The sequence below is a fragment of the Dama dama genome, chromosome 3, assembly GCF_033118175.1.
Source record: "Dama dama isolate Ldn47 chromosome 3, ASM3311817v1, whole genome shotgun sequence".
NCBI classification, from domain to species: domain Eukaryota; kingdom Metazoa; phylum Chordata; class Mammalia; order Artiodactyla; family Cervidae; genus Dama; species Dama dama.
In genome coordinates this window covers 51,384,336-51,396,620 of record NC_083683.1, presented here as the reverse complement: position 1 = coordinate 51,396,620, position 12,285 = coordinate 51,384,336, and the positions used below count along the sequence as shown (strand labels likewise).

The 12,285-nt window shown below is 41.5% G+C and overlaps 1 protein-coding gene across 2 annotated transcripts in view; it reads right to left on the bottom strand.

Moving 5' to 3' along the window:
* Positions 1–11,827, bottom strand: part of NELL2 (neural EGFL like 2) — a 361,767-nt gene extending 349,940 nt beyond the window's left edge. Inside the window, exons 1-3 of one of the 2 annotated variants that reach the window (XM_061129495.1) lie at positions 11,672–11,827; positions 10,883–10,968; positions 10,271–10,399 (exon numbers count right to left, since the gene is read on the bottom strand). In XM_061129495.1, coding sequence (XP_060985478.1) covers positions 10,271–10,399; positions 10,883–10,937 — 184 coding nt within the window. In that variant the 5' untranslated portion in view covers positions 10,938–10,968; positions 11,672–11,827. Of the gene's footprint in view, positions 1–10,270; positions 10,400–10,882; positions 10,969–11,359; positions 11,496–11,671 lie in introns of those variants that run through there. The other variant, XM_061129499.1, reaches the window with a different exon arrangement.
* Positions 11,828–12,285: the final 458 nt, after the last annotated feature.

Below are 12,285 nucleotides of genomic sequence, written 5' to 3'. Positions count from 1 at the left end.
GGAAGTAGCAGCAAGGAAAATAGAAGTGGTCTGAGTTTTTATATTAAGGAAAAAACCTAGCTATAGTACAGTGAGGTGGTTGTTTTAGTAGAGAAAGCTAAGACAGCACAGAAGAAACAACAGTTTCACCAAAAGAAAAGATTAGTAGCTTAGCTGAGTCCTGAAAAATATGTAAAAGTTCACCAGGAAAAAGAAAGAGGAAGAACCATCCAGAGAAGGGAACTGGCAGAGTTGTTAGTGACCAGGAAAAATATAGGGCATGATCCTTCCCCTGGGGAACTTATTGTCTCAACAGGGAAACAAGACAGTAAATTACTTAAGATCAGAGTCCCAGTGACACTGGAATGAAAATTAGCAGAGAGATTATGGACAGAAACAATCATGCCAACAAGATATGTTCAAGAGAAGTCAAAGATGTAGCTGGGAATGTAGGGAAAGTGACTCTAATCCATAAAGGACCCACAGGGCCAGCCAAGGGTCCTGCCAACATTACACTGGCCCTGCAGCCACCATTCAAGGTTCCACAAAACCTTATCCTCCATCACCAGCTCCCACCAACAGACGAAATTTGTACTTTGCCAAGGAAGGCCAAGGTTACCTAGACAGAGACAGATTAAAAAACTGGGTGGTTTCTCAGAACTTCTAATGCTTCTCTCCACTATATTGTGACTCAAAATCTATATACGACTCAGTTCAGTTCAAGTCAGTCACTCAGTTGTGTCCAACACTTTGAGACCCCAAGGACTGCAGCATGCCAGGCTTCCCTGTCCATCACCAACTCCCGGAGCCTACTCAAACTCATGTCCATCACGTCAATGATGCCATCCAACCATCTCATCCTCCGTATATATGAGACTCAAAATCTAAGCTAGACTTTTAACACACTTAAAAAGCAATGTGTGTTGGGGTGACTATTGAGGAACTATATTCTGAATCTTCTTTTGTTGATTTACTCTATGCCCCACCCCCACTTCTGAAAAGTGTACAACAGGGCAGATTATACTCCTTCCTCTACAAATGGACCCATTGTTTTCATCTTTCTACCCAAATCGGCCTGTCCTCTTCACCCCCAATAAACCCCAAACAGAAAAAATAGAACAGGAGCTGCTGCAGGGCCAGTTTCTCCCCCACTCCAGTTTACCTTCACCTTTATCCCCACATCATACGGCAAGTCACCTTACCTTCGTTCCTACACAAAACCCAGCTTTCCTACCAGGGAGCCCCTAAAACAATCCAAGGGAGATTGCCCTGCTGCTAAGCTGATTCCAAAATAAAAGCAATATATGAGTATTGAATGTTTGGTAAATGCCATGCACAGCTTTATTGATATAGTTTACACATCAACTCTAAGAAATAGTACCGTCATTATCTCAATTGAAGTAGAGATAAGTAGCAAGTTAAAGTTTACACTAGTAACAAAGGAACCAAGATTTGAATTTGAGATATCTAGCTCTGGAGTCTATGTTCCTGACTACTAAAAACTACTACAGCATATCAATATGAACTTGGAATTGCCTCCACAATTTCTTCCCTTTGCTAGACAAGCAAAGTGTGACCTTCTGAGCACTGATTGGTTGTCTTCCTTCTAAATTTTTCCTCTGAAGGGAGAGCCACGTGGTTGTCTGGGCTCCCTATCCCTTCCCAGAATGAAGACTGTCAGGAGGGTTCCCATCAAGAACAACTCAGCAAATACTTGTCCAAGTGCCCATGTCCAGCTCCTGGCAGCAGCCTTAATGAGAAAGGGAAGAGTAGTGCTTTTCTTCCCATCAGCTCTCTCGCTAATTCTTTTTAATTATGGTAGTCCACATACGAGTTTCAATAAATGTGATGCAAAAGTTACCATAACAAAAATATCCCCCAATAAGCCATTTGCTTATAAAATGTTCCCCATATGATTGGCACCTATCTCTTCAATGTCAATTCTAAACTGAAGCCTAGCAAAAGATGAAAAGTTTTATAAAGTCAGTAAAAACAATGTAAGAGACATGCTTACATGACTCAAAGGCACTAGCTTTGGATGACCTGACACAGATAGATAAATTTTTAACATGAAAAATAAAAATTTGACCAAAATGATAAATACCTCAAACTAAAAGATTTCTCATTAGAAGGTTAAGAGACAGTCCTTAGGTATTTTTGCAAAAATAAGCAAACAAACAAAACACACAAAAACCCAACACTTGACTTTATTCTACTTGTTCTTATAATTGGCTCATAGTTAAATGATTATCTACCTGTCATCAACTATAGACTAGGACAAATAATTTTCAGAGTTCTACCTTCTTTATGCTACAGTTCCAAATTTTCTTTTTCACTATTTACAATTAAATTTTAGTTCCTGCTTTACCTCCTGTACTAATTTATATAGACATCTTTCTTCCTCTACTATACTTTATGACTTCTTTATACATAGTAGCAGTGAAATAAATATTTGTTCAGTTGAATTAATGAATTAATTAAGTTGAAAATCAATAGGAGACATATCACACCTTAATAAGGCCTTAATATCTATTACCTAAGTTATCAGTTACCATATTGACAGATGATTATTTGAATTACAGACAGAAAATAACCCCCAAAAAATAGGTGTCTGCAAGAATGGGGTCTGGAACCAGCACGAGGTGAAGGAGCCAGTGGGAGATGGAATAAAGCCAAAAAAAATGCCCTCCACTTCAGCTATTTTTGAAGATGCACGCCACAAGCCTGGTGGCCCTGTGGTTAGGGCTCCATGCTCCCATTGCAGAGGCATGGGATCAATCCCTGGTCAGGGAACTAGGATCCCATAAGCCGTGTGGACTGTAGCCCACCAGGATCCTCTGCCACAGGGATTCTGGCTCAGCCAAAAAAAAAGAAAAGATCATTGACCTGTCAAAGTCTGTCAAGATTGCTCCAGCTCCTCCCAAGTTAGCATCCTACAGAGATCCCTGGCACTTTTGATAGGAAACTCTAGTTATTCTTGTAGTCCATAGTTCTGAGGACCGCACTCTCACAGTCTCACCGGGGGCCAAACACCATGCTAAGTGCTATCCATTCTACTTCCAAAATATGCATGCTTTCTATTTTCCCTCTCAACCTCTGGATTAACCTGTTGTGGGGAGGAAGGATATATTTTTGAAAAAGAAAAAAAAAAAAAACCCATCACTTGATTTTACTGTTTGTTCTGAGAATGAACTCATAATTAAATGATGGAGAGAATCCCTTAAAGACTAATAATTTAGTATAAAGACTCTGACTTTATATTTAAACTTTTAAGTCCCAAACAACTAAGTTAACTTTAATTGGCTACTTCAAATTTCCAGTCATTGCACAAATATATTATCATGACGAGATGAAGGCAGGCCCAAAAAGTTTAATTCAGTTACAAAATAAATGTTTAACATATACATCACTTTCCTATTGCTGCTGTAACAAATCCCCACAAATCTAATGGCTAAATCAATGCAAATTTATTATGTCACAGTTTTAGAGGTTCAGAAGTCCAAAACGAATCTCACTAGGCTAAAACCGAGGTGTCTGTGAGGCTATGTTCCTCCTGGAGGTTCTAGGGGAAAATCCATTTCCTTGCTTTTTGTAGCTTCTAGAAACTGCCCACATTCCTCGGCTTATGGCCACATTCCAACTTCAAAGTCAGCAATGGTCAATCAAGTCTTTCTCACATTGCATCACACTGACTGTTCTACCTCCCTCCTCCATATTTAAAAGAGTGTCATGGCCGTGGCTCAGGGTACTGTCCTGGGGGGAACCACCTCTAGGACCCAGAGGGCAACCCCCTGAGTGGTTACATGAGGCTCACCCAGATAATCCAGGAAAATGCCCATATCTTAAAGTCCACTGATTATGAACCTTCATTCCTTTGGCAACCTTAATCCCTCCATGTAACACAACATATTCACATGTTCTAAGGATCTAGTACATAGACAGTTGGAGGATCATTATCCAGCCTACCACCATCTGTCCTTTAGAAGGATAACCTGTCCATCCCTAATGAAACCACATTTACTCTATCCCCAAATCCCCAAAAGACTCAGTCAAGCCTTTAGAATACCAACTCAAAGTTTAAAATCTGGTCTAAATCTTGCCAATTCAAAAGCTCCAAATCTCACCATCTAAATCAGGTGAAAATGAGGCTTTGAATATTATCCATTCTGAGACACAATTCCTATCATCTGTGAAACTGCGAAACTCAAGAAACAAGTTATCTCCTCCCAAAATTCAGTGGTGGGATAGACATGGGCTAAGTTATTGACATCCCAATTCAAAAAGGGAGAAAATGCAAGTTAAAAAATTTAGACACCAGACCCATGCAATTTTGAAATCCAGCCAGGTAAACTGCATCCGGTTTCAAGGTCTGAGAATAATCCTCTGGGCTATAAGTTTTGTCTTTGGGGTCTCACTTCTGCCCATGAAAGGTAGCACGTGTTTACAGCTGAGCAGTTTAATCAGCCTATATTTAGTTGTAGAATTTAGGGGGTCCAACAACCTTCTTTCATTACATCCTCTCACTTCCCCTTTCAGGCCTGGAGTGTTATTGCTGGTATGATCTTCTTAAGAACCTTGTGTGTCTCCCATATATGTCATTGAGATTTACTCCAACAGACAAGAGGTTCCTCCACAAATACCTCTTGGATAGATTCATCTCTATTATGGGCTTCCTCTGAGATGTGTGAGGGAATTCATGTCACATGTTCACTTTCTTTAAAGAGCCCTCTTTGGAACTGAATACTCTGGCTTTACTTCTGAGGCACTACCAAGATGTTTTTAGGTCACACCATCAGCTTTCTTTCAAAAAAAAGGCTTTCCTGCCAGCAAATCTCCTAATTTCAGCATATTTTGCAATCTGGATAGGCGAAGAATTTCTCAGATGTAAAGTTCTGGTTCCTTTTTGCTTAACAATTCTTCCCTCAATCTATCTTTCTCCTTTCACATTTTACTACAAGCAGTAAGAGAAAGCCAGGCTGCACCTCTGCATATATATTATCTCAGCTAAATATCTAAATTCGTGTTTACAAGTTTGACTTTCCACATAACAGCAGGGCAGAATTCAGCTCAGATTTCTGCCACTATCTAACAAGGATAGCCTTCCCTCTAGTTTTCAGTAACGTGTTCCTGGTCTCTGAGCCCTCACTAGCATTGCCTCTATTGCCCATATCTCTACAAACAGTCTGTTCATGACAGTTCAGGTGTTCTCTGAGATGATTTAGGCTTTCTCTACCATGTTCTTCCATCTTTTTCTGAGCCCTCACTAGTAGAACCACCAACATCTCTATTTCTACGAACAGTCTATTCAAGGGTATCTAGCCTTTGTTTTTATCATGCTTCTCAAAATTCTTCCAGCATGTGCCTATTGCACAATTTCAAAGCCACTTCCACGGTTTTATTTCTTCCAGCATCTCCCATTTCCATTTATCAAAACCTGTGTTAGTTTCCTATTGCTGCTGTAGCAAATCACCACAAACTTAGTGGCTTAAATCAACACCAATTCATTATCTCACATTTCTGGAGGTCAGAAGTCCAAATGGAATCTTACTGGACTAACATCAAGGTGTCAGCTGTGCCATATTCTTTCTGGACACGATGAATGAAAATCTGCTTTCTTACATTTTCCAAATTCTGGAGACTGCCTACATTCCTTTGCTCGTGGCCCACTTTTATCTTCAAAGCTAGCAATGTCCAGGTCTAGTCATTCTTCTTTGCCTCACTCTGACACTGGCTATTCTAGCTTCTACTTTCCCATTTAAAGGACCTGTGTGATTACACGAGGCCTACCTAAATCATCCAAGAAAATTTCCTTATCTTAAGAGCAACTGATTTGCAACCTTAATTCCCCCTTGACAAGTAACACAATATATAATCAGGTTCCTAGGATATGAACATCTCTGAGGGATTATTAACCCTGCCACAATATATATTGCATAATGATAAACTTTCAATTCTTCTGTATAAGTATGATGTACCATGTAACCTGATCCATGCTATCTTCATCTGCTTCATTTCATATCACAATGCTTAGGTTTCCACCACTCTGGGCAAATGCACTATGCTCATTCGAGGAAAAGATCTTTGCTCACGCTGTTTCCTTTGCCCGTGTTAGCCCTTCTTTCTGAATCCCCACAGCTCCTCTTCCCCACACTACTCTTAAGTATCCTTTGGCTATCAGCTTAAGTGATTCTTCTTCAAAGAGCTTCCCTGATCCTGCAACTCCCTAAACAAGATGTAGATTCTCTTACATCCTTGGTTTTTCTTCATATCATTTATCTTAATAGTGATTAAATTATTATCTGTGTAATTGTTTGTTTAATGACTACTCTGAAGGCATTATGAAAGTTCTAACTTCATTTGTTATATGCCTAATACCTAGCAGAACAGTAACTGCACAAAAAAATTCTTCATAACAACATTAATTTTATAATTGAGGGTACTGAAGCTCATAGAAATTAACTTTATGACAGAAACACAAATAATGAAATTCCACTTGTTCTATCTCTCGGCCACTGTGCTGTTCTATTCTAATGGGGCACCAATGGTCACTGTAAGTCCACAGATACTCTCCGATCTTCACTGAAGGTCAGATATTCACTGCCACTCACTTTCCTTATGCAGTTGCTACTGCCTCATCAAGCCAATGACCCACCACCAAATGTCCAATTTCATTCTTATTTTCAAATATTGTCATAAGGATAGACTTGGGAATTCTTTTTTCCTTTAAAATATTAAAGTTCTTTAAAAATAATTACTAAAAAATTTATTTTTCAAATTACCAAATCAGGGGGGAAATATGCTTTGATCTTATCTACTTCTCTTGTGGAGATTAATAGTATTATAAAAATCTGTGGACACCCCAGAAGAAATTTTATTAAACCAAAGAGGAAATTATCTAGTTTGGGAACACAGCCAGGGCAAATATTAAAACCAAAGATCTGAAAGTCATGCTAGAAAGTCCTAGAACTATGCTTCTGTACACTCTTATTCTTGGTCTCTTGTGCACAAAGAGGGAAGAACATTACTGTGATCATTATCTTGAAGAATACTCCCTCAACTTTAAACAAGGTTGGTAGAATTTTATCTATAATTGTACTAGCCCTCAACATTTCAGAATACTTCAGCATCCAGTCCTCCATTTGTTAAAAACATATTTTTGTGGCTTAGTCAGATTACAGCTAGAAATACATGGAAGATCTTGATACAGATTCTAAATTGTTGCCTGTTCACTTGTTTCTTTTGAAAATTATTATCATTGGCACAGATCAAAAGCCACATGTATCAATGGGTGATCTAAATTAGTATCTTATTACTTCAATTTCCAAAACAATTATAAACTAAATATCAACAACAAAACAACTTTTGTATAAACATCAGATATAACTGTGAAACACATTTCTCTTTGTTTTGTTATATATATAATAAGTATTATTATTAAATAATAGTAGATTCATATTGCATGATAATTTACAAAAAAAGTATTTAGATTTGAAAACTACCAAATTACAAGCATCTTAAAAACCAATAAAGGGAAGAATGAAGTAACCAAAATATTAAATGAGCGAAAGTCATTGGGAAATTATATGCTAAGATTTCTTTAAAGACAAGAGACAAAAGACAATATGACTACAGAACAAAACTGATGGTTTGAAAATCTCTCCCATCTATTTAGAATATATCTGACAGCACAAACTAACTTATCTGCTAGGTTTATGTGAAATCTGAGAGCATCTCACAGGTTTTATAATGTGTTACTATTCCTGCTGTGACATTTTACAAACTATACAAAAATATCTGCAGCACCCTCAATTCACTATAAAACAAATCCATAAATTCTTTAGAGGTTGAAAGCTTTTGTCTTTCTAAAACTCATGAAATCCCAGTGAAGCAACAGGAGTCAGAACTGACTTCTTAACAACAGTTTCCACATTCTAATTGCAGAGAACAGAACTTTCCAAGGTAATACAGAACTATCAAGCAGGCTCAAACACCCACCTGCTGTCAATTTTAAATTCTCAATCTGAGAATAAGAGAAATCATTAGAGCATAATAAACACATTAGTAACATAAGCCTACTCAGAACACGTGCATATGTGCAAGCTCACTCACTCAGTCCTGTCAGACTCTTTGCAACCTCATGGCCTGTAGCCCGCCAGTCCCCTCTGTCTGTGGAATTTTCCAGGCAAATATACTGGAGTGGGTTGCCATTTCCCACTCCAGGAGATCTTCCCCACCCAGGGATCAAACCCATAGCAGGCAGATCCTTTCCCACTGTGCTACCTGGAAAGCCCCCACCCAGCAGAAAAAACTTGCTGATTGATTGGCTATATGAAATAAGGTTGATAATTAGACAAGAAATAAAACTTTGCATCTCCAAATCTCTTAAAACCTTGCTTCTTGGGCATTTAATCTTTCTAAATATTGGTCTTGATACCAACACAGAAACAAAAGCAGTTCATCAGTGTGCACGGATACATTGTAACTATGGACAACTCATTCGCAACACAATGCCTATCTTGAACAACTGACAATTTAAATAAAAATGAACACTAAACATTTCTTTTTAAAATTAACCAGAAAAAGATATAGATGCCTTCTATTTCCAAGAAATTGTCTAGCATTAGAACATAAAATGCGCAGTCCTGAAGGTTTCTATTTGTGACAGCTCAGACACTCTTCAGAGAAAGCCAAGAAGAACACCAATATAATTTAAAGGACCTTTGGAAATTTTAAGGACACTTCAATGCCATTTATTTATTAGGAGCTTTAGCTTCCATAAAGCTTTCCGGTTACTCAGTTTGGCAGTCCTGAAATAATTCTGTTTCCAGTTCACAGGGATTGAAAAATCACAGGTTGAAAAGAAAAAGAAAAAGGAAAAGAAAAAAAAAAAGGAGTTTAACCCTAATGACACCTTTATTCCACTCTGTGAATTTTGCTGACAGTCTAATCTTATTTCCTTTATTAGATTTGGTCATTGTTTTTAAAGGATTCAATATCAAAGTCACACACACACACTCCCCACCAAAGAAAAAAAAAGACCTTTAAGAAAATAAAATATTATCACAAATATCTGTCATAATAAAAACATTTAGTGGGTGCACCATAATTAAAAGAGAAAATTACATTTAACATATTGTAAGAGTAAACTTGTTTTAAATAAATGCAACACAGGTCAGTTTCCTCCTTTTCCAACTGTAAGCTTTGGTGTTACTGTCCATGGTGACACATACTGGCTATATTGAGCAACAACACCTCTACAGCAACACTCAAGTTTTATTTTATGCCTATTTCTTGGTGGTAATTTTGCTGAAGTTTTATTTTGCATATCCAACTCTTTATTAATTATGAGTTGCCATTTTTTGAAGGCAAAGCACCAAAATCACAAAAGAAAAATCTGGGAGGGGTTGGTCCATCACATATGTTAAACCACAAAGTCCATTACTCTTTTGCCTTCATCTGTATTTCACCACATGGGAAACTACTCTTTCTGTATGTGTTTAGCTACCTTTTAGAATAGTCATGTTACAGCATCTCCCCAAAACCAAGAAACCTTCAAAAGTGTTGGTGAATCAACACTGAAGCCTTGATTCATTGGAGTTTGCTTCTGACTACCTAACACAGGTAAATTTAAATGCAGACACGTGCATAGCCAGTTCATTGACTTCAACAAAAACGTTTTAAAATCCTGAGTACAAAATTAAGGGTGAGACAAAGAATACTGTAAAAGAATATTATTTCTTTTCTCTTGTTATCGATGGAGAAGAATCGTTATCTTTCAATGAGGAATCTTAAATATATTGTTTGTGACATACAGTGCTTAAAACTATTGAAATATTTAATTTTCCCACAAAGCTACCCACATAAAGAAATTCGTCCACAACTGAGCACCATTGTACCTGAAACTTTCAGAGAGCAATGTTTTAACTAAGATTAAGCTACCCTATTTCCTTCCTAAATCAATTTCACCCAGATGAGGTGTTTGTTATAATTCATTGTTCCCCAGACTCCAGAATCAACCATCTGCCATCGGAGTTTCTGCACAGTAATTAAGGAACTATCCATTAGACTGGCAAGAGTACAAAGTAAGGAAGAGGAGGGGGCGGGAGAAGTGTGAAACAAGCACCTTAAAAAGAGGTGGAAGATATGTGTATTTCACACTAACCCCTCCTCGTCTCAGCTCAGATACTGTCATCCATGAGGCAGAACAGAAGTTAGGAGGAGAGGCCAGGCCAGCTCCTCCCGGGGTTATCCGAAGTGAAACCGCGCTGGGGACTAAGCAGGCTCCTCATACCTTGAAAGAGAAAGGCTTTCGTCCCATTGTGCAGCCCGGGGACCTGGCGCACTCCGATCGTGGACTCCCCAAGTTCTAACTCCGTTAAGACGTCAATCTGCAGGGAGGGGTCCACACCAATACCCCAAACTGGTGGGAGTGGGGAAGGGAGGAGAAAAGAAAGAAAAAGCTCCATCAGAATGCAAGCCTCTTCTTTCAGGGCAGCAAAGAACAGCGTCTTCGAGACAGTATTGGAAACTGACGAAGAGAGGCGACTCCCTCCGCCGCCGCCGCCGCCGCGGAGAGCCTTACCTGAGATCAGCAGCCCAGCTTTAAATAGCGGAGCACCCAGTCCCATTTCCGTGACCTACTTTAAAACCCTGCTCGGTGCAAAGTTCCCCTCGGCCCTCAGACCCTAGACGTGGGTTGTGACCCGCCCTGCGGTCTCCAAGACAAGCATAGGAACCAAAAAAAAAAAAAAAAAAAAAATCCAAATCCAAACCCACCCCCGACTCCAAGCTTCCCACTCCAGACCTACTTCAGGCGGAGGGAAAGCGAGGCGTCCCCAGGCAGCTAGGGCTGCCCCGAGGTGGGAGCCATCCCCTCTCCCGCCCCAGCTCTGCGGCCACTCACCTGCTCCGAGACCGAAGAGCAAACAGAACGCTCTCAGTAAGACCCGAGACTCCATGGTGCCGATCTGCTCAGTCCATCGTCTCCCTCTTTAAAAATAAAAATCGAAGAGGTTCTTGGAATCAAGCGGGAAAAAAAATATTGTTTGTCTTTCCTGCCGCTGGCTTGGATTTACTGATTAGTAAGATTAGTATGATTTGGTTGCTAAGAAAAAAAAGGGAGGACCCCCCAGGCACGTGAAGAACTTAGACCCTCCAATGCGCACATCATTCCCGCACGCAGAGCCCAGGCGGCGGGCGCGGGTTGGGACGGGGCCCGGAGGGAGGGGTCGGCCTCGCCGGGGGCTGCTCCGCCGGGAAATTAGCTCTTGGGCCGAATCAAAGCGGCCGAAGGAGCACACTCCCGGAGGAAAGGAGGCCGCCCCAAGAAAGCCGGGTCTGGGGCGGCCCCGCACCCGCCCGTCTTCCCCGCCGCCCGAACCTGTTGTAAAGGCAGAGACAATGGAGAGAGCGCCGGGAGACGCGCGGAGAGACTGCTCCTGGGCGAGGGAGGGGCGGGTCGGGGAGGCGGGGAGAGGAGGAGAAGGGAGGGAGTCCGAGGGCGAGGCCCGGCGCCCCGCGTCCCTCTCCCACGCGGGCTTCTCGGTCCCCGAGCCCCGTCCAGCGGACCCCGGAGCCGCGACAGCCTCCGCCGCGTCCTCCCTCTCTCGCCGATCCCGGCTACGCTCAGCTCCTTCGGGATCGAAAGATCTTATTTCAAGGTGCTAAGTTGATGGGCGGTCTTTGCTCTCACCCCTCAGTTTTGGGCGCGTGTCTAGAAAGACAGACGGGGAAAGAGAAAGGACCACCCAACTGCAGAAGGCGAGGCTAGCTGGAGACGCGCTCGCCCGCCCTTTAGGCAAAGAAGGGAAGCGCAGCCCCGCGGACGAGCGAGGGGAATCCCTCTCGGAGGCTTGCGGAGGAAGACTACTAAGGCAGCTGGACTCCCGCGGTGGGGCTGGAAGTAGGCAGAAACGGGCGGAGACTGGTGGTGAGCCTGGGAAGCCCTGGGAGCTCCGGGGGAGAGGTTCCCTGCCCGGGGCGGGGCGCTGGAGAGCTTCCCCGCGCGGAGAGAGCAGGGGCGAACTTAGCCGGGAACTGCTGGACAGCTCCGGGACCTCGCGCGCCCCCTGCCAAACACGGCGCCCACAGGCTCCGGTTCCCCAGGACAAGAACACAGCATGAGGCACGGGCAGCAAAGCAGGGTGCTTGCCTATGCCAAAAAGAAGAGAAAAATGATAGACCGATAGGTAGATAGAGGTTCCTTTAAATTTTGAGGTAAATTTTGAATAATGACATTGAAGTCCCATACTGAGGAAGTTGCAAAAGCGATTAAAATGTTAATCTATACAAAAAGATCAATTGAGT